Source organism: Panthera onca, chromosome F2 (assembly GCF_046562875.1).
Source record: "Panthera onca isolate mPanOnc1 chromosome F2, mPanOnc1 haplotype 2, whole genome shotgun sequence".
Taxonomy (NCBI): Eukaryota; Metazoa; Chordata; class Mammalia; order Carnivora; family Felidae; genus Panthera; species Panthera onca.
This window is the reverse complement of record NC_138356.1, coordinates 20,585,597-20,608,256: the sequence shown is the minus strand read 5'-3', so window position 1 is coordinate 20,608,256 and position 22,660 is coordinate 20,585,597. Positions and strand designations below refer to the sequence as shown.

At 43.3% G+C, this 22,660-nt stretch overlaps 1 protein-coding gene across 1 annotated transcript; it reads left to right on the top strand.

Annotated features, from left to right (window-relative positions):
- Positions 1-551: 551 nt before the first annotated feature.
- PRDM14 (PR/SET domain 14) lies at positions 552-17,474 on the top strand. The gene is made up of 7 exons (XM_060611719.3): positions 552-1,356; positions 1,927-1,980; positions 2,069-2,226; positions 3,387-3,657; positions 8,175-8,377; positions 14,575-14,676; positions 17,247-17,474. The coding sequence occupies exons 1-7, from the start codon at positions 552-554 to the stop codon at positions 17,472-17,474; spliced, it is 1,821 nt and encodes a 606-aa protein (XP_060467702.2).
- The last annotated feature ends 5,186 nt before the right edge of the window (positions 17,475-22,660 follow it).

Below are 22,660 nucleotides of genomic sequence, written 5' to 3'. Positions count from 1 at the left end.
CCGAGGGGTCAGAGCCGAGAATCGTGGAGCGAAGGCCTCCCCGACCTGCGTCCGGGTTTGGGGAGCTCGTCTGTTTCTGCGCTCACGGGCTGGGGGCCCTTGACTATTCCCTGACTGCTGGGGACCCAGGAGCGCCTGGAGCTGCCGCCTGCCCCAAAGCGCACCACGGCCTTGCGCTCGGGCCGCGGCCCCGGGAGTGGGAGGGTCTGGGGGCTCCAACCCACCCTGTAAAAGACTTTCGTTGGACAGAGAAGGCGGAAGAGGGAACTTAAAATTTGCAGGAGCCGGGTTTGGGGCGAGATGTAGAGAGTAGGTTGTTGGAAACCATCTGTGCTTGGTCGGGGTGCGTCTGGAGAGGGAAGGCAAAAGCGACTCTTACCAGGAACTTGGAGTGGAGCAAGATCCCGGAAGATTTTCGTTTGGGGTTTTGTGTGTTTGTTTGCATTGCGGTTTTGTTCTGTTTTGTTTTGTTTTGTTTTGTTTGTGGGGTAGGGCTTGCGAGATCGAGTTGGGAGGTTTAGGCGATTCCCTTCGACCCGGGGCTAGCTCGGATGATAGAGGGTAGGCAGGGAGGAGCAGGGTCGCAGCGCCCTGCGCACCTCACTCGGCTGCGCTTGCTTTCCTGCAGACCCGCAGCGCGCTGTGCCCCCAGGATGGCTCTGCGGCGGCCAGGTGAGGCCGGACCCCAGGGCAAGATGTGCTATCCTCCTGAGAGGCTCCAGGGCGGCCCCCAACACCTGGACGCCTACTACACGCCTTTCTCGCCCTATGGCCACTATGCGAACATGCTAACCGCTGCGGAGGAAGATTTCCAAACTTTCCCGCAGCTGGAGGCCGCCGTGACTGCAACCCACGCTATGCCCCCCTTTGCCTTCCGGCCCGCGCCTCTCTTGCTGAGCACCAGCCTGGCTCTGCAGAGGGAGCCGCTCTACGACCTGCCCTGCTACAGCAAGCTGCCACCGTGGTCCCCAATTCCCCACCTCCCCAGAGAGGTGCCGCACTTCCTCAACAGCAGCCGCGAGTATGCAGGCGCCACCGGTGAAGACTTGGGCCATACTGGTGGCCGAAGTGACAGTGGCCAGTGCTGTGGACCTGAAATTTTAATGCCGCCGCCGGCTGTGAATGCTTCCCTGTTCCCTGAGGGGGTGAAGGCCTCCCAGTTATTATCTTGCTCCCCCAGCAAGCGGTCTGAGGAGGGCTCCAAACCCCTGAACCAACAAGGGAAATCATCTCACCGCTACCACTTCACCCAGGAGGACCTGCACTTAGTTCTGTTCGGGGTCATTCCCAGCCTGGATCACTCAGCCCCTCTGCACCACGCGGTTTCCGGTTTCCTGGTCCCCACGGACGGCTCTGGTAAAGGTGGTCACGTCGGGCAGGAGTCGGGTTGGATGGGAATAGAGATGGGAGGAGGAGTGGGGAAGGAGCACTTCAAGGTGGATATGAGACGGCTCAAGTCCAGCGGGGAAGTGTGGATATTTCCCATCAGGATGGAGCCCTCACTTCTGAGGCTGTACTTGCTTTAATGCTTGATTCCTAAGGTTGGCTTTAGTGAAGGAGGGAGAAGAGAGACATGGCTCACATAGTGGATGTCAGCTGGGATCAGATTCTACCGGGATAATGCAAGGTAGCTCCACTAGGGCCTCACGCAATTCATACTGGGAGTCCCAGTTTAGCCATCTATCTATCTCCACCTTATTCAAAATCAGCATTATCTCTGCTTCTCAAGTTCTTTAAATTTGCAAAACGAGGTTAATTACATAACCTTGCAGGGGCTGTTCTGAGTCTCAAAGGAGAAATTTTATACGTAAAAGGAGCAGGAAAAATATAAAGGATAAATCAACATTAAACTAAGGATAATGGTTACCTCTAAGAAGTAGGGAGGGAAACACCTTATGAAAAATAAAATCTTAACCCCTTTTCTAGGATCTGATTCTCTTTGTCGAACTCTGGATAAAGACTCCCTTCAACTACCAGAAGGTAAGCAGGGTCTTTGGCTTGGGTTTCTGTCCTGATGTAATGCAGTCAGTTGCCTCATTGGCTTTCCTGCCTCGGGCTTTTCCCCTAGGTCTCTGCCTCAAGCAGACGATGTTTGGTGAGGTGCGGCATTTTGGTGTATTCTGCAGTAGCCTTGTTGCCAAAGGAGTCAGATTTGGACCCTTTCAAGGTAAAGTGGTCAACGCCAGTGAAGTCAAGACCTATGGAGACAATTCTCTGATGTGGGAGGTAAATAAATATGCTTCTGGTGGGTTGACAAAGTGGGAAATGAAGCCAGTGGAGAACAGTGTCAGCTTCTGGCCCCGTGGGAGGGGGTCACTCTGCTTCTGTGCTGCCTGTTTTACAGTATAAAGAGAAGGGAAGAGAGACGCCTGGGTGGCTCAGTTGGCTGAGCTTCTGACGTCCGCTCAGGTCATGATCTCACGGTTTGTGGGTTCAAGCCCCTGCATCGGTGCAGAGCCTGCTTCGGATCCTCTGCCCCCTCTCTCTACCCCTCCGCAGCTCGTGTTCTCACTTTCTCTCTCTCTCTCTTTCTCTCTCTCAAAATAAATAAATAAACTTAAAAAAAAGAGAGAGAAGGAAAGGTAGATATTCACTCCATTAAGATAGCACCTCTAAGTGAATTCTTTGTGTTTCCTGATGCCTTAAATTGTTTTAATCTGTGAAGATTATCAATGGAATATACATATTGAAGAGTTAATATTTATCTTTGTTTATGGGCAAAACCAAATGGTTTAAATGTTATACAGTGCTGCTGAGAATATGCCAAAGAGAATAAAAACAAATTTTTAAATTTGATATCATCTGCCTGTGAAATTAGCTATGGGTTTTTAAAAACTGATACTCTTGACTGTGTTTGGGGCATGCTGGTAGGACTCCAGTTTGTTAGAATATATCAGGTACCTCCCCTTGACCCTGAATTCCTACTTCTAGGAATATAGGGCAGGAGTGTAATCTGAAATTCAGACCCTGTGGAAGATGTTAATCACAAGGTTGCTGATAACAACAAAACATTGGAGACTGTGGAATTGCCAAGAGCAGAGAAAGAATTACATGCATGACAACCAGGTTGGGAAAAAGCACAAAACTAATTGGTTGTCTTTAAGTTGGGAATTAAATGCAAACTTCTCTAGTTCCCCTTTTCTCTGCTTATGGAATTAAGATACTATAGAAATTTGGAAATTAAAGTGATGAAAGTAAGAACCTTTAAGAATGTCACAGCACCGATAGAGATAAGCTAATACATCTATTTGGGCTTAATAATGTTAATAATAAGTATATTCAGTGGACTCAAGCATGAGATTTGGACTATAAATTTTAATAAGTAATTTTATAGGTTAGGCACAAAGAAAAAGCGCATTTTAAACTTTACGTTTCATTTTTTTTAGATCTTCGAAGATGGTCATTTGAGCCACTTCATAGATGGAAAAGGAGGTGCGGGGAACTGGATGGCCTACGTCAACTGCGCCCGTTTCCCCAAGGAGCAGAACCTGGTTGCGGTGCAGTGTCAGGGGCAGATATTTTACGAGAGCTGCAAGGATATCTGCCAGAACCAAGAGCTCCTTGTGTGGTATGGAGACTGCTATGAAAAGTTTTTGGACATTCCCATGAGCCTTCAGGTCACAGAGCAGGGGAAGCCGGCGCCTGGGCCCTCTGAAGGTGAGTGCACGCCTTTGCCTTTCCCAGTGAGGCTCTTCTAGTAGAAGGACTTGGCACATGAACCACACCCTCCTGCAGCATCCCCGCTGACTTGGCGGGGCGCCCCCTTCGCAGAGGCTAATACAGGGGAGACTAAACTGAGGATGTCTCTAACAAGGGGGGCACTACCCAGCGAAAGGAAAATGCCCTTATCTTTCCACAGCTGCTGAGGCTACTAATATTCACAAGGAAACCTTTTCTTCTTCCCCATCACCTCCTCTCAGAGGAAAAAGTAAATAAAGGCCAAATACATGGATGCAACTTCTTTCCCTAGGTGAGCCAGTTTCTGATTCATCTCTGCTCAGGCTAACACAGCTGATGACTCCATCAAAGCTCTTAGAGCAGTGTTTTTCAAGTAGGGGTTGCAGTATCTTAATGTGGGAAATCAATTTAGTGGTTTAGACCATCTTTAAAGAAAAAAAAAAAAAGAATTAGAATAGAGTAGAATAGAAAATATCGATGTGAATCTCAAGTATTGTTTGGTGAAGTTTGATTACAAGTGGAGATGTGTGGTATACTGAGTCTCAAATATAAAATATATTTCCTACTGTGGATCTTCCTCCCCTTGGAGAAGCACTGAGTTAGACTCTCACTCTCAGATTTTAATGTGGGTGTTGACTACCTGGGGATCTTGGAAAGATGCAGATTCTCATTCAGGGCTGGGACGACCTAAGATTCTGCATTTCTATCAAGCTTCCTGGGGAGGCTGATGCTGTTGGCCCCTGGACCACATGAGAAGGTTGAGGAGCCAGAGAACCACCAACCCACTGTCTGGGGATGAGCCTCTGGGATTTGCAAATTCTCTGAGTGATTTTTACATACACAAAAGCTGGGGAATCCCGATCTGGTGGGTGGGATGAGTTAAATGCAAAATGTATGTAATAGGGTGGAAGACCACCTTATTATGTTATAATAAGTGTGATAAGTAACAGTTAGAAAAAAAGAAGTACATTTGCATTCATCACACAATACAGTGATTGTATGCGCGCACATTTCCCTTGCAAACATAGACCCTTTGGTGCAGGAAATAATCCTCAACACCTTCATATCCCTTTCTCCTGGATCTTAGTGTGTATTGAAGGGAAGCAGAAGACATTAGGACTAATGCAGGGAAAGCTGCTTAGAGGTGGAAGGAAATATAGGGTGTGTTAGGCTGGGAGAGGGAAGGAAATTTGGCTTTGGGGAATAGGGAAGCCAGGGGGAAGGACACGCTCACTGGGATTAGGAAGTGAATAATGAACAGGCTCTTGTTTCAAGAGTCCAAATTATGAGGGCCTCTCGGAATCAGTTGGGTAAACCATCTATCTTCCTGCTACCCCAATGAGCGGATAGTGTGGGGGTAAAGTCGGGGGTGGTGGTGAGATGGTGGGACTCTCTAAAGTCCGTGGACCTCACACTTACCTCATACTTAGGGAAGTCTTCCAGAAAGACTTCCAAAATGTACTGATTGTTTTTGAAATAAAACTGAAGAATACATTTGAGAAAATATACACATGCTCAATAACTCACAAGATACAATCATCTTTTTGAAAAAGTATTTAACACTATTATTGGCTATTACAATGATCATAACTTTTGATTTCTCAGTAATATGCTTCTGGAAATTTGTCTTCAGAAAATGGTACAGAAGGGCAAGCTTTGCCCAGGAAGGTTTTTACAATGGAACCGTCCCTATTAATGAAAAATCACTAACAACCTAAATGTTCAATAGTAGAGTAATTGTTATGTAAATGGTGATATATTAACATATAGAATAATATGCAGAAATCAGAAATCCCCATCTGGTGATAAGGAACAGGGAAGGATGAGGGCTTATGATAGTAAATGGGGTTAAAATAATATATTTGGGACAGTGTATGGAAGGAAATTGGTAAACAGCTTAATTTGTTGGAAAGAATTATGGATGAATTAATTTGTTTTCTGTTAATGAATGGTTTTGAATAGGATTAAAAAGGAAAGAAAAATCGAAATTCTTCTATCCTGTCAAAGAACTTTTCCTCAAAGTCTTTTGGTGAGGAATGATGGGAACTTCCTTCCCCCTTTAACGTCTTGAGTGGGAGGGAAGAGTCTGGACCCTATGTGGGCGGGTTATTTGAGTATGCAAGCCTGTGGAGTGTGTGTTTTGGGGGATGGAGGTGTGGAATGTGAAGACAGCTCTTAATTGTTACCAAACTCTAAACTGTGGAGGGGCAGAAAGTAGCATTGTCGAGACTGGAAAACCCCTTGGCTAAAAAGAGGAGTTGACTGAGGTTGGGGAGTGGGGGTGGGGAGGATGAAGAAGGAAAGGGAACAGGATGAAGTTATCAGGTTAAGTTAAATTTCCAAAGACCTGAGCAGAAAATGCAGACAGGTGAGCCCTAATTAGTTAGCAAAGTTGGAGTCTTATTTTTGCCTAAGTGGTTGTTCTCATGCAGACTCCCTATCGAACCATTATTCTGAATTTTGGTGTGCTCTAGTGCTTTGATTTGTAAAGGTCACTGATCCAGTCTTGTAGACCCTCTCTTCCCACCGTAGGAAGCAGGAAGGCCAGGCCATTCTGACCAATGAAAATTCTAGTGCTGAGCTAAAACCATCCCAGCAAGGGACTTCTGAGAGTATTAGCACCTCAATGAAAGTGATAGACGTGCCAGGCGGTGGACCATCCTGGGGATGGCGGTTGCCTTCCTGGTTATTTACTTAATGAATGGTTTATTTCCTTAGCCACCTGTTAAACGTGCCTGGGAGGTAGTTGTCAACTAACAAAGCCCCTGATGGATAGCTTCCCTGCTGTCCTGATGCTAAAAAGATTTCCATCTACAGACTCCTGCATATACTTATTCCTGGCCCTTCTCTCTTTCTCTCTGGGGCCAGACAATGAGGTCTCAGTGATGCATTCACAGTCAAAGCCACTTGATCCTCTGGAATCCAGAGTGTCCTCAGCAGGGAGGCTTTTGTAGGTGGCCCCTGTCCCCTCCTCTCCCCCCAACACATAGACACCCCTGGACCTGGGACCTCCCTTGCTAGAGTCGGCTGAACCCTCTCTAACCTCTCTCCCTCTCCCTTCATTGATAAAAACAGATTTACCTTTCTGGATCTTGTGTATCACTCAGTGATAGTATCACTCTTTGGTAAGAACTCAATAAATGATAGGATTAAATTAATCATCATGGTAACCCTATAAATACAAGGGAAGGCAAGATATTGTCAGCCTTACTCCATACATGTTGGTTCTAGCTCTGGAATCTTTTCCAAAGGTTCAGAGAAGTAAACTGTGAGCTAAACAAATGCCTAAGACTTCATAAAAGGGGCCAAATGGAGCAGCTCTTGTGAAGCCTAGGAAGTAAGAAATTGGTGTCCATCATGGCCTGAGGTGAACTGCTTTGAACTTAGAGCTTGGGCTGATCTGAAAGGGACACGATGGGTATGTTTTGGTATATTAACCCAGCCTTGTAACACGTGCCAGTCAGAAGTGGCTTCAAGAACTGTGGTGTCGAGGGGCACCTGAGTGGCTCAGTCGGTTAAGTGTCCGACTTCAGCTCAGGTCATGATCTCATAGTTCATGAGTTCAAGCCCCGAGTCAGGCTCTGTGCTGACAGCTCAGAGCCTGGAGCATGCTTCACATTCTGTCTTCCTCTCTCCTTGCCCCTCCCATGCTCAAGCTCTGTCTCTCTTTAAAAAATAGATAAACGCTAAAAAAATTAAAAAATAAATAAAAAGAACTTTCGGATTGAACTGCTCTTAAATAGGGCTGGAGGCAGGGCTAAATTAATAGACTGGAGAAACATAGCAAAGCATGGAAAACATGAAGACTTCAAACCCTGATCGAACTGATTGGAAAGTAATTAAACATACGTGTATACACATATGTATTTCTTTAAGGAGTAAGAGTTCATTGTTTAGGCATGACAACGACAATACGTTTACTACTTTTTAAAAGTATTATATTTTAAAGATTGCAGTTCGAGGCATTTATGAACCAAATGATAATTAGTATTGAAATAGTCACAGAGGGAAGTGATCTAAATGAAAACAAAATTGGCTATAAGTTGATCGTTGTCAAAGCTTGGTGTTGAGTGCATGGGGGATTGTTAGTGCATTAGTTTGATTTAGTATATGTTTAAAGTATTCTGTGATAAAAGGTTTTTTAAAAAATCCTGTTGGAGAGGGCCGCCTGGGTGGCTGAGTCAGTTAAGTGTCTGACTTCGGCTCAGGTCATGATCTCATGGTTCATGAGTTCGATCCCCTCATCGGGCTCTGTGCTGACAGGTCAGAGCCTGGAGCCTGCTTTGGATTCTGTGTCTCCCTCTCTCTCTGCCCCTCCCCCACTCACGTTATGTGTGTGTGTGTGTGTGTGTGTGTGTGTGTGTGTGTGTGTCTCTCTCTCTCAAAAATAAATAAACATGAAAAAACATTTTTTTTTTTTAATCCTGCTGGAGGAAATAAGAATGAGGGAAGGTAGCTGACAAAGCCCCTGGCACTTATCCTCCTGTGTTTGACAGAGTCTACAGAAGGCTACAGATGTGAAAGATGTGGAAAAGTATTTACCTACAAATATTACAGAGATAAGCACCTCAAATACACCCCTTGTGTGGACAAGGGTGACAGGAAATTTCCCTGCTCTCTCTGCACACGATCCTTTGAGAAGCGGGACCGGCTCCGGATCCACATCCTTCACGTGCATGAGAAGCACCGGCCTCACAAGGTAAGAAGTCCGGCGACGAATGATGGGTGGCCCGTTACTCACATTGCTTTCCTGCCCCTTTCTCAAACCCCTGAAGACACAGTGAGGGTCCCCTGGATGTGAGTTGCTGGGACACCGTGCCTGACGATGTAGGGTCTGTGAAGAAAGGGACGTGCCGTGGAGGGGCAGACAGGAGCTACCGCGTCACAGTGCTAGAACGGATGCATGAGGTTGAGAGGACACAAAGGAAGGGTGTCCACTTCTACCTGGAGACGTGGGTTATGAAAGGCCTCACAGAAGAGGTGGCCTTGAGCCTAGTCTAGAAGGACAAGGGGATGTCTGATTTATGTCAGAGGCAGAGTTGGTTGAGGAGAGGGAGAGGGTCGAGATGTTCTGAGCAAGAAGGAGCCTGGCATGTGCTTTTAGATCACTGTACGTTGTTCCATCATCTGTGCAGGCATATTGACCATTGTAGATAAGGATGAGGCAGAGGCATGGCCCAAAGAATGGAAGGCATCTGTGGCATGCCAAGGATTTTGTCAGGAAGAAAAGCAACAATGGCCATAGGGAGCCATTTTCTGCTATTCCGGATATCTGGTTGCTCTGCCGGACTTGGTGAAAAAAAGTGCATGCACCATTGAGCCTGTTTAGAAGAAAGGATGGGACTTAGGTGCAGACAGACATGGGTGTGGCTCCCAGCCCTGTCGAACTGGCTGATGAGGCTACCACCTGAGTGACCCCAGAGTCCCAGTTCTGTTCACTTGAAAAGTGAGAGTAATCTTCATAAAACTGCCCTTATCTTCCCCCACTGGTGGATCTTACCTGTTCACGGCTAAGCTTGCAGGGAAATCCCAGTCACTATATTACTTACTCCTAGAAAGTTTGAGGATTTTTACAATAATCATGTGTTATCTTGCTCGACAAAAGACATTCAACACAATGAGTTTTCAACAACCCCTTGGTGGTCCAGATCTACAAAGATGTCCACACCAACCCAGTCCCCTCCAAATACCACTTCCCACAGAAAAGCACATACTTACCAGGATTCTAAGAACATTTGAAGTATAAGACAGTGAAATTACTGGGGTGCCTGGGTGGCTTAGTTGGTTAAGCGGCTGACTCTTGAGTTCAGCTCAGGTCATGATCTCAAGGTTCATTAGTTCAAGCCCCATGTCAGGCTCTGTGCTGGCAGCACAGAGCCTGCTTGGGATTCTCTCTCTCTCTCTCTCTCTCTCTCTCTCTCTCTCTCTCTGCCCCTCCTCCCCTTCTCGTGCTTGTTCATGCTCTCTCTCAAAATAAACATTTTAAAAAGTGATAAATTTATTTCTAATTTTTACTGTTTAACGTGGGAAAAGAATGTATGTTTGGTAAATATATTTTGGACAAAACAAAAGCCTCCTGATATGCCATGACCCAAGTTAAGACATTTAAGGTGTAATGTTTTTCTCTATGTGTATGTGTACATTTATGTATTTTTAACATACTTGGGGATATTCTGAGGCTAGTTTTCTGACTTAACACAACATCATGAGTCATTTATAAACATAGTAATGGCGGCATCAGTATATATTAGATGGATGTGCTATCATTGATTTTACCAGTCTTCTGCTTTGTGATTTTTTCCCCCCAGTGCTGCTGTGGTGAACAATATTATATACAAGTCATTATCTCTGTTATCCATGTCTGATGATTTCTTTGGGATAGATTCCTAGAAGTAGAAAAACTGGGTCAAAGGGTGTATACAATTTGAAGACTCTTGAATCGAGGCACTAAACTGTCTTCCAGAGAATGTGTCGATTTGTAGTCCCGCCCCGGTTGGGGGCTTGTGTATGTAGTAGGCAGCACCAGGTCTCCTGCAATGCTACTGTCCTTCTTTACATTGTCATTATGATAGACGGAAACGGTATCTTGCTTTACTTTGCATTTTAATTAATGTGGTCTAAATGTTTAAACTATATTTTATTGGCACATTGTATTTGTCTTGTGATTTATCAATTTATGTCCTTGGAAAAGATTTCTATTGCTACATGTTTTAGTAATAATGTTTTACAAGCTATATTGTATCAGTTCTGGGTTGGAGTTTTTTCACATCTTTATGTTCCTGAAATTGGAGTGTGTTCAACAAGGGACGATATGCCACCATTCCAATTGGTGGCATTTTCTTTGTTAGCACAAAAAATAATGGTGGATCTTACAGCTGATGAGATACACCATTTGGGCTGTTGGTCAGATTTGCTGCAGCCACAAGACCAGAGAGGGTGTTGGTTAACAAAGGAGAAGCTATCGGATTTGTTTTTGTTTTTCAGTAAAAAGAATCGAAGAAAAGGTTATCAGAGCTCGATCAAGATATTTCTGCTAGAAAGTTGGCTAGGTCATTTGCTTAAACTCTGAGGACGGTGTTGGTCTTGAGTCGGGGTTTGAGTGGAGCAGCTGTACTCGGATTCTGCCATCTTTTTTTTTTTTTTTTAATGTTTATTTATTTTTGAGAGGTGTGTGTGTGTGTGTGTGTGTGTGTGTGTGTGTGCGCGCATGCGCGCGCGTGTGCACGAGGAGAGGGGCAGAGAGAGGGAGATAGGATCTGATCTGAAGTCTCTGTGCTGAGAGCAGAGAGCTGATGTGGGGCTTGAATTCATGAATGTGAGATCATGATCTGAGCCAAAGTCAGTTGCTTAACCGACTGAGCCACCCAGGTACCACAGGTGCTGCCATCTTTGAGACTGAGGGACCGTAGACCAGGCTGTCAGTAGATGACAGAGACGAGAAAGAAGGCATGGAAGCTGGTCAGAGTGAAGTGAGGAGTTGGGTTTTATGGTAGAGTGGAGAAAGAAACATTTTTTAAACTGGCAATAGAAGAGGATGAGTCCTGTGTCCTCAGTGTTCCTACAATTCTTCTTTAGTGATCTTCTCTTTGCAAACTCTCCCTGAGTGGTCTTGTCTCTTTTATTATGACTATAAGTAGCATTTCACCTTGGATGTCCATCCCTGGCCAAGAGCTCTGACCTGAGCTCACGAAGCATGTATCTAGCTGCATTCTAAGTATGTCAACCTGAATTTCTCATGGCACTCCTTTTCTTATTTTTACTGGTAAGCATTTTTTAATGCTCTTATAGTTTTCTTTATTTTATATACTTAAGTTTGAGTACTGAACTTCTAAGGTGATAAAATATATTTAATTTTTTCAAAAACTTGAACAAAACATTTAATTTAAGTTGAAAAGAAGGGGAAAAAATATCTCTGGTGAAACATACCTGCAGAAGTTAAGATAAATAATTTTTTAAAAAAAAAAACCAACCAGTTTCTGAAAAAGAATTGACAATTAGAAGATGCTGAGTGGGGCGCCTGGGTGGCGCAGTCAGTTAAGTGTCCGATTCAGCTCAGGTCACGACCTCGCGGTCCGTGAGTTCGAGCCCCGCGTCAGGCTCTGGGCTGATGGCTCAGAGCCTGGAGCCTGCTTCCGATTCTGTGTCTCCTTCTCTCTCTGCCCCTCCCCCCTTCATGCTCTGTCTCTCTGTCTCAAAAATAAATAAACGTCAAAAAAAAAATTAAAAAAAAAAAAAAAAAGAAGATGCTGAGTGTACAACCAAAAATGAAAAACCCTGTATTGTCACCCCTATATCCAGCATTTAAAACTTAAATGTACCTCCTTTTCATATAATTTGTCGAGCAAAATTAATGAAGAACACAAATAAATGACAGAGGAAATCCCTGTAGTTCATAACAATGAGTCCCAAAAGTTTATACGTGAATTTGGGATCTCAGCCCTCTCCAACCTCCTAAAATTCCTGACCAATGGAGCGAAGGCTTTATTTTTCCAGAAAGCATCGTTGCTTATAGTCTATCAATTGCTCAAAATTATGCCAGACTTTTTACTTTCTTTGTATTTTGTTTTTGACTTCCCCCTAAGCTTTTTGTTTTTGCTGGGATTTCTAATTACAAGAGGTAAATATAGTTTCTTAATTGTGTAAAATGATATTTACATCCTTGTTGAAAGCATTCTTCATGGAGCTTATTCAGATTTGAACCAGGTGCTTTCTAGGCCTGTGAACTGTCATTATTTGGATAGTTTTCATCACCTTTCTGAATTAGTTCCACTGATTTTTACATCTCACTCTTCTTCTCTCTTGATTTCCAATTTTCAAAAACCTTCAAGGCATCTTTCCATTTACTCTTATCATTTGATATCAATCTGGTTCTTGATTATTTATAAATAACTGGGTTTTTTCTTTATGGAATTTGTTATTTATCTTTGGAGTTCTGAAAAAATTAAAAAAAAAATTTTTTTTTTTAACGTTTATTCATCTTTAAGAGAGAGAGACAGAGTGTGAGTGGAGGAGGGGCAGAGACAGAGGGAGACAGAATGTGAAGCAGGCTCCAGGATCTGAGCTGTCAGCACAGAGCCCGACATGGGGCTTGAACCCACAGACCGTGAGATCATGACCTGAGCATGACCTAAGTCAGACGCTTAACCAACTGAGCCACCCACATGCCCCTGGAGTTCTAAAATTTTAACAGAACGTGCCAAGTTGGATGTCTTTTTCTTTTTGTCCTGCTTTGTAATCAGTGAAGTACAAAGTAGTCTTTCCATTTGAAGGCATAAGTCCTAAACTGAAAGGAATTTTCTTGTTCATTCTTTGATTATTATGTCTTCTAGATCTTTATTTTCTCCTGGAACTTCTTTTGGCCAGATACTAGCTACCTCCTTGTGCTTAACATTTTTGTTCTTTTTTCTGAAGTGTTGTTGTTGTTGCTGTTGTTGTTGTTGTTGTTGTTTGCTTGTTTTTAATTTATAGAGAGAGAGCACACTGAGCAGGGGAGAGGGGCTAAGAGAGAGAAAATCTTAAGCTGATCATGGAGCCTGATGTGGGGCTCGATCCCACGACCCTAGGCTCATGACCTGAGCCAAAATCAAGAGTCAGACACTCATCCGACTGAGCCACCCAGGCTTAACTTTTAAATTTTTTTGCTCCCCATTCTCAGAGTCCCCTAGTCTTATTTTCCAAATCATGTATTTAGTCTTTATATTTGATCTGTTCTTTTTTGTAGTATTAACTCAAACACTTGACTTTTTGTGCTAGCAATCATAGTAATGATAACAAATGCTCATTACTAAAACCTCAAACAGCACAGAAAAGTTAGAGAAGACTTTTAAAATCTACCCCAGGGGCGCCTGGGTGGCTCAGTCGGTTAAGCGGCCGACTTCGGCTCAGGTCACGATCTCGCGGTCCGTGAGTTCGAGCCCCACGTCGGGCTCTGGGCTGACAGCTCAGAGCCTGGAGCCTGTTTCAGATTCTGTGTCTCCCTCTCTCTGACCCTCCCCTGTTCATGCTCTGTCTCTCTCTGTCTCAAAAATAAAAAATAAAACGTTAAAAAAAAAAAAAAGGTTGTAAATTTGAAAACCGTTTCTTTAAAAAAATAAATAAATAAATAAAATAAATAAAATCTACCCCAAACATATCCTCTCTCCTGTGTGTGCACATAAGCACACCTGAGGACCAGGGCGTGGAGGCAAAATATGTTCCTTTACCTGGTTCGGGATCCTAGAGAAGATTCAGCAGTTGTCATGAGGGTCAAGAGCACAGAGAAACGACATGAACCTTTGACAGCAGGTGAACACATGCTGCATCACATGCTTTTACTGGACTCCCAGACTGGTACTTTTTTGTAGGTACAATGTGTCTCAGACCACCTGCCACCTGTGTTGCCATCTGGTGCTCCATAATCATCACCACACGCACTAGCTTTTTAGCTCCTTGTCTCTAGCAAAGTGTCGAGCACATAGTAGGTACTCCATAAATACTTGTTGAATTAACTGGGTGGTGCCCATCAAGAAAAGCAGGAGACAAAGGGTCCAAGTTTAACTGACTTGCTCTGGTCACACAGCTACTTGTTGACAGAGCAGGACTAATTCAGTCTTCTCTTCCTGTTCACTTCCCACCTTGTACATCTGAAGCAGCTGACAGCCAGAGACTTTAGAGGAATTATGGAAAGCCACAGCATTGAGCAGGCTCTGGACCAGAACTCATGCTTCCAGATTCTTCCGATGTAGCCCTGGGTCGTCTTTCTACTACTTTAATTAGACCCCCTCAGCCTGAGTCTACTTGATCCTCTGCCTACAGACATACGCAAGATAAATAGAATATTTTACCTCTTACTCCCAGATAAACATAATGGTAAAATGAAGACGTGATTTTTAACTGCATGTTTCTTTTACACCTTAGTGTTCTACGTGTGGGAAATGTTTCTCTCAGTCTTCCAGCCTAAACAAACACACGAGAGTCCACTCTGGAGACAGACCATACCAGTGTGTATACTGCACAAAGGTAAATGGAATCTCCTTCCAAGGGATCTGCCTTGAGCCCCGTTTGGATGTTCATGGCTAAGAACTTGAAGCATAAAGCCTGGCTTATAAGGAGTTCTTGGTTAGTCCATCATCAGCCCAAACCCCATTTCCACCCCTAAATATGTTCCAGTTTGCTTAAGATGATCAGACACGATCTCCTACTGCCAAGTTGGCATTTGGGTCACGTGTAATGAAACACACCCCGCAGGGTTGTCTGGATTCAGTCGGTAGAACATACGACTCTTGATGTTTGAGTCGGAGTTCGAGCCCCATGTTAGATGTAGAGATTACTTAAATAAATAAACTTAAAAAATCCTTTTTTTTAAAGAAATACACCCCTGATTTACAGACAGCCCTGATGATTGCAGACACAATTACATAATATTAAAGAGCACAAACTCCTCTATCTTTCTAGAGCAACATTGCTGAAATGGAATCTAATGTACATTATACAGAATATTGAATGATTAAAATGAAGACACAAATATGTAAATATGTAGTTAGGAGTTGCTGGAATAGAAACAATGGTTTGACCATGCTTTAGAAATTATACCAAAACATCTCATGTCCTGTTTTGATGATAAACATCTGTGCTGCCCAATGCTTAGTGAGCCATTAACCATATGTGGCTATTTAATTTAATAAAAATGAAATAAAATGGAAAGTTCAGTAATTTGGTTGCACTATGCACATTTCAAGTGCTCAATAGCCCCATGTGGCTGCTGACCACCAAATTGGATAGCACGGACACAACATTTCCATCATTGCAGCAAGTCCTATTGCATAGGAATAGATTGATTCTGTCATCAGTTTTATATAATAAAGCCATAAAAGGAATATAGGCTGTCTTAGGGGGACGTCTAAACCTCCCACAGAAGGATAAAACATTGAGCGCACCAGACTTGGGGAAACCTACTGCCCAAGAAATTGTGGGTCAATAGAATGGTCATAATCAACATGACGAAATGAGGCTGAGCCAGAAGTAGACCATGTGGAGCCAGCACAAACTGAAGGAAGGTGACCATGGATTTGTGTGAAAAAAGCAGCCTCTCCTGAGGAATAAATTCTGTCCAGGATTTCCAGAGCAGGGTCAGAATAACTCCACAACACATTCTGTTTCTGGAGTTCTTACTCTGATCCCTACCTTGTAACTTCTAACTAACCTGGTACGGAGAGATGTTCTGAAAGGGAACTAAATATTTGGCCTCCCAGTTGACACATTAGACTTCAGTTACTTAAGCTGATGAAGACTGACCATGTGTGGGTGTTCAGGCAGGGACAGCTTATGAACCTGACTAGGCAGTGACCCAACTCCACATGTGCCCAGACACCCCGTGGTCCAGTGCTTCTCTCTCAGCCCCCCAAATCCGAGGTCACCGGTTTAACCAGTGTTTTATATCACAGTCAATGGACCCCAAAATGAAGTCATTACGTCTCTAATATACCACTTGAAGGTGACAAGTGGTACTGAAATGAATGAGGGAAAGAACAGAAGTGGCCAAGAAAAGATACGTAAACACAGCAAAGTACTTGGGGATCTAAAATGTGACAACCATTCTGAAAAAATTTGGCAGTTTCACTAAAAACTAAACTTGGTAACTGCCATACAACCCAGCAGTTGTCCTCCTGGTCACTTACCTTAGACATGAAGGTTTATATCTTTACACAAAAACCTGTGCACAAATGCTTGTAGCAGCTTTATTCATGAGAACCCACACCGGAAACAACCCAGATGTCCTTCAACGGGTAAGTGATTGAACAGACTGGGCACATCCACACCAGGGAGAGCTACCCGGCAATAGAAACGGCATGAGCTGTTGTCCACACACCAGCCTCAAAAATGAACAGTTAGCGGTTGTTAGGGCTGAAAAGAAAAAAGTGGGAGTGAGAGGGATCAGTATGGCCCTAAAAGGGCAACGTGAGGGGTCGTCATGATAAAATTGTTCTGTATCTTCACTACCAACATCAGAATCCTGGTTGTGATACTGTACCGTAGTTCTCCAAGAGGTACCACTGAGGGAAACTCTGTAAAGGGTACACAGAATCTCTAATATTTCTTAAGACTGCCTGTGAGTAAGCAATCACCTGAAAACGTTTTAAGTTTACAAAAAGAAGACACTGGGGTGCCTGGCTGGCTCGGTCCGTGGAGCGTGCGACTCTTGGTCGTGGGGTTATAAATTCAAGCCTTGTGTTGGGTGGAGAGATATCCTAAAAATAAAATCTTTAAAAAAAGAAGAAACCAATAGGATACTGTTTTATGCAAGACCGTGGCCAATACGAACTACTCCTCTAATGCACGTTCTCTTGGTGTGGTCCTGGGTCCACCTGCATTGGAATTGCTTGTTTATACGCAGGGTCCTGAGCCTCATGTCTGTCATGTCCTTTTGTTATTGAGACCGCTACTGTTGACGAAGAGTGCTCTATAGCCTTAAAACCCAGATTCATCTATTGGAGAACTAAGGGTCAGTGACGTTGGCGTTAACCCCTTTGTCTAGTTGGCTGTGCAGGTGATGGAAGTTTACTTTTTCTTCTGCTGTCTGTTCTCTGCAGAGGTTCACTGCCTCCAGCATCCTCCGCACGCATATCAGGCAGCACTCAGGGGAGAAGCCCTTCAAATGCAAGTACTGTGGTAAATCTTTTGCATCCCACGCCGCCCATGACAGCCACGTCCGTCGCTCGCACAAGGAAGATGAGGGCTGCTCCTGCAGCATCTGTGGAAAAACCTTCCAGGATCAAGAAGCGTTCTACTCCCACACGAAGCTTCACGAAGGCTACTAGCCCTCAGTATGGGGACAATGTAAAAACTAAATGCTAGGATTCTGTCTTTGTTTTCCTCGCTTATGGGTGTGTCCTACGAACAGATGATAGTTTTACTAAGATGAGAAACAGAAAAATGGGACCGGCCAAAAAGCTGATTTCACCAGCTTTCACAGAAATGTTCTTCACAATTTTTAACAAGAATGGAATTTTGGTGAATTTACCTAAAAGTAGTGAACGCTGACTATTCATAGAGAGCTTCAGGGTCTGGAAACTCAACACAAACCCTGAGGGAGGGACTGGGAGTAGAGTTTGATTTTTGTGATGAAAAAGACCTTTTCTCTATTTGTTTTAGACCCCCAGTTGTCATGCCTGTGGCCATCACCTGGTCTATTCTTCATAGAATAAATTCTTTAAAAGTTCATTCAACTCCGAGCTTCCTTAGTATTGTAACTGTTTGGACATAGATTAGTCTGCCATCTTTTTTTTTTTTTTTTTTTTTTAATTTTTTTTTTTTTAACGTTTATTTATTTTTGAGACAGGGAGAGACAGAGCATGAACAGGGGAGGGTCAGAGAGAGGGAGACACAGAATCTGAAACAGGCTCCAGGCTCTGAGCTGTCAGCACAGAGCCTGACGCGGGGCTCGAACTCACAGACCGCGAGATCATGACCTGAGCCGAAGTCGGACGCTTAACCGACTGAGCCACCCAGGCGCCCCATGCCATCTTTCTTATATTTATTTTAAACCCTTAGTTCCCACCCTCCCCCCCCATCACATGACAAATGCAGGTTAATTTGTTCAGCACCACACAGAATTACTACAGACACAGAAATTACGTATTCACGCCGTCATCTGTGAGCTTTGTAACTGGGGAAGAAAAATTATTATTGCCAAATGAGAAAAGACTTAAAAATTGCAATAGACTAAAAAATTAAGTGTTTTTATATTGCTCTAGTTTCAAACCTGATTTCATTCCTGATGATGGCACAAGTGGAATTTTTTTTCAGTCCTAATTAATTAGCCGGTTCATACTCTATTTAGAATGTAGAAAGAAGAGGCCCGCCGAAAAGAAAAATGTGCTGTATCACTTATCACGAGGCTGATGCAAGCCTTGGGGAATGTCTTCTAATATGTGAGTGACCACAAACTGATTGCACGTGGGTAATATTAGCCAACATTTCTAAATGAGCACGAACCCTGGGAAATGGTACTGAGCTCGCCATTTATGGATAAGGAAATCGAGGCCGAGGGTAAGGAGGTGATGCAGCGGTCGCCTCCAAGGGACAAAGCCAGGTGGGCCCAGCTCCGCCACTCAGCCTCTTACCAAACCAGCATGTTCCATTATGAATCCTGCTAAGGATACAGCGTTTTCCCATCAACTAACCCATTCTTCCCCAAATTAAAACAAACAGCACCACACGTTTAAATATTCTACATGGAACATTTGAGACCAGAATAAAAGTGTTTCGTGGGCGACCAGAGCTACTAAGCTAGAATGTCACATCCCCAGCCATGGTGGTATTGACCGTCTAGGATTTTCCTTCACCCTTTATCCATGGTCCACAGCTCTCAAAATGGAGCAAATTCAATATAGAACAGATGCCCCATCCAGAGGGAGGCTCCCAGCTGTAGCAGAGTCCTTTGAGAAAGAGATGTAGTGCAGGTGGAAAAGCAGTGACAGATTTTCCTCTGGGGAATCCTTTGCTGCCTTGACTAGGTCTTGGTAATTTATCCTAATGGGAATGTGCCCTGTTGTTTTAGGACTGTTTTAGTTCATGTTAATTAAGTCAGAACAATGGTCTTTTGAAAAGACTGGGACTCATCCTGTAATTAGGCAGCCTTTCTTTGACTGCTAGTTCATTTTAAAATCAAACGGGTAAAAGCAAGACATCAGGAACTCAGTGATGTGGATTTTTTTCACTAGTTGAATAATTCAAATTAAGTACTCTGTTCTTTGAACAAGCATGGTAGCAAAGGAAGGTGTGGGGTTTTTTTGTTTTTTGTTTTTTGCTTTTTTGTGTGTTTTTTTGTTTTCCCTTTTTCTAACAGGGCATGCAAAATAATAGAATATTTGGGACCAAGCAGGCTTAATCTGACCTACTTCCACAAAGTTTGGGTCATCCTGATTGTGTTACATACCTCAATTTTTTGTTTGGAAAATGCAGTCAGTTCACAACATCCTTCTTTAATAATTACCTTAAGCTCTTTTGTGTTTATTTAAAATGTGTATCTTATCTATTTTTTTTTTTTTAAAGTAAGCTTTGCACCCAACATGGGGCTTGAACTCACCACCCTGAGAACAAGAGTCACATGCTCTACCGACTAGCTGGCCAGACGCCCTGAAATGTGTCTCTCATCTATTTTTAAAGATAATTTGAGTCAGCTTATAACGATAATTTTTAAAAGACTAGGACAGTCAGAGTAGAAGACTAGCCATTACATAAAAGTAGAATGAAATGAAAGCTCGGCACAGATACAGATACACTGACTGGATATTGGCTGGACATAACACATAGGATACAGATTTTGGAGGTGGACAAACTTGTATTTGTTTACTGTGTTCTCATTTAATTCATTTAATTTCTGAGGCTTAACATTCTCCTCTGTAAAATAATGTCATTGTAGGGTGGTGTTGAGAAGATTGAATAAAAGGAGGTGACTCTCATTATGGGGGGATACTTAATAAATCTATTTCCTTTCTCTTGTAAGTCAGGCAAACGGGAGATGGAATTCTGCAAATTTCATTGTTGATAGATAGCCTTTCCTTCAGTGGGTCTCAAAACGTGTGATTCCTGAAGATGCAGTGTCAACATCACCTGGGGACTGGTTAGAAAGGCAGATTCCCTAGCCCTACCCAGTGTCTAGCGAATCAGGACTTCTGGGGGTGGGGCCCAGCAATCCATATTAAAGTTTGAGAACCGTGGCTGCATTTGATTTCTCTTCCTAGTCCTTGCAGCACGGCAGTGGGTAAAACTGAGTAGCTGGGTGACTTGGCAAAACCACAGATGCTGTTCACTAAGAGAACCATTAGAACGCAGATGGCAGGCACAACAGCAGTCTTCCTTGGGAAAATGGGTGCCAACGCAACACTGTTGGAAATGTGGAACTTTCTGCAGCTATGACCTGACGATGGAATGTAGAAAGCTTCTCATGACTCATCTCCCCTTTGCCTGACTGACAAGAGAAAGGAAATAGATTCTCTGGTTGTATTTCTTTTCCCAATCTAAGTCAGATGATAAATATCTGTTCATTCATTAGAGTTTTTTAAAAAATGTATAAGAAAGGGCATCTGAACTCTGGAAAAATAAGGAGGCTCAAAGTAAAGTGGAATTCATGATATTGATGAGGCTCTTAATGGGCCCTCAGGGTGTCCTTCTAGGACTGGGAGAAGTTGCCAGTTGCAACGAACAAAGCCATCAAAACAGACAGATGCCTCTGTGAGGCCTGCGGTAAGCAAGGCATTGTAGCCATAAAGTCATAGCTCCATTTGTACCCAAGTAGTGCCGGGCACGTTGGGGGTTGGAGGGACTGCCATTCACAATATGTTAAACATAAGATCACAATTACTGTCCCAGAACATCTATTATCGGTGAGTCTAATTTTGACATCACAGGTCGCACAGTATTTCATTCATGGTAGTTTTAAGTACTTTGAGAGTTACTTATGACTTTTTAGGGGCAGGAGTTGCACCGAACTCTGATTTCTTGGACCCTATCCAAAGGTCAGGAGAACAAATTTCTACACCGAATTACTTCAATAGAAACGTGTGACTGGAGGAGCACCTGGCTGGCTCAGTTGGTGGAGTGTGCAGCTCTTGATCTCGGGGTTGTAGTTTTGAGCCACACATTGGGTATAGAGATTACTTAAAAACAAAATCTTAGGGGTGCCTGGGTGGCTCAGTTGGTTAAGCGTCTGACTTCGGCTCAGGTCATGGTCTCACGGTCTGTCGGTTCGAGCCCACGTCAGGCTCTGCGCTGACAGCTCAGAGCCTGGAGCCTGCTTCAGATTCTGTGTCTCCCTCTCTCTCTGTCCCTCCCCTGTTCATGCTCTGTCTCTCTCTCTCTCTCAGAAATAAACATTAAAAAAAAAAAAAATCTTAAAGGAGCACCTGGGTGGCTCAGTCAGTTGAGCATCTGACTGACTCTTGATTTTGGCTCATGTCATGATCCCAGGGTTGTGAGATCAAAGCTCCTCGTGTTGGGCTCTGTGCTAAGCATGCAGCCTGCTTGAAATTCTCTCTCTTCCTCTACACCTGTCCCCATTCGTGCATGCACGCACTTGCACTCTCTCTTTTTCTCAATAAAATCGTTTTAAAAAAAGAAAAACTTTTTTCAAATTTTATTTTATTTTTATTTACATTTGAGATGGGGGAGGGGCAGAGAGCAAGGGAGAGAGTCCCAAACATGCTCCTGGTTGTCAGCTCAGAGCCCGGTGCAGAGCTCAAACTCACAAACCATGACCTGAAACCAAGAGTCTGACTCTTCCCTGACTGAGCCACCCAAGCTCCCCAAGAAAAGAAACATTTAACTAGAACATCATTTCACAGAGCTTTTTCATTGATTGACCTCCAACAAAATAGAATAACCAGAATTTTTAAGGAAGAATAGTGTTAATAATATAAAATAGAGATAAACTTCTCCCTCCTTGATAATCTCTTCATGGAGTATGGGAATCTCACAGAAAACAATAGTTTTCTGTATTATTGTAAGAGGTTATACAAGAAATAACAAGTGCATGAAACTCATTTATTGTTGCAAAGAATTTTTACTTTATTGCTTTGTTGACTTAAAGTGATGGGTAAAATATGGCATTTTGAAATGAGATATTTAGCACTTATTGCCGCTAAGGTAGAGAACGTTCAGGGAGAAGATTGTGGTTTTATTTTTGCATCTGTTCTCGGAGTAAAATATACTTTCACGGTCACTTTTTCATCTTAAGCTATCTCGAGATTTTTGTGATCTCCTATATTAAAAAGTGGGGTAAATTGTGTGTGTGTGTGTGTGTGTGTGTGTGTTAACAAGTAAATTCTATCTATACGTTTGTGAAATTGGATTTGGATTTCTTTCTAAGATGGTACCTTTAGTTGAAAGCAGTTTGCTGTCAAGAAAATATATCAAAGGCATTGAAATGCCATCCTTGATTTTTACAAACTGTTTAAAAATGCTAGTGCTCTTCCACTTGCTTCCATAGTATGTTCTACTTGAC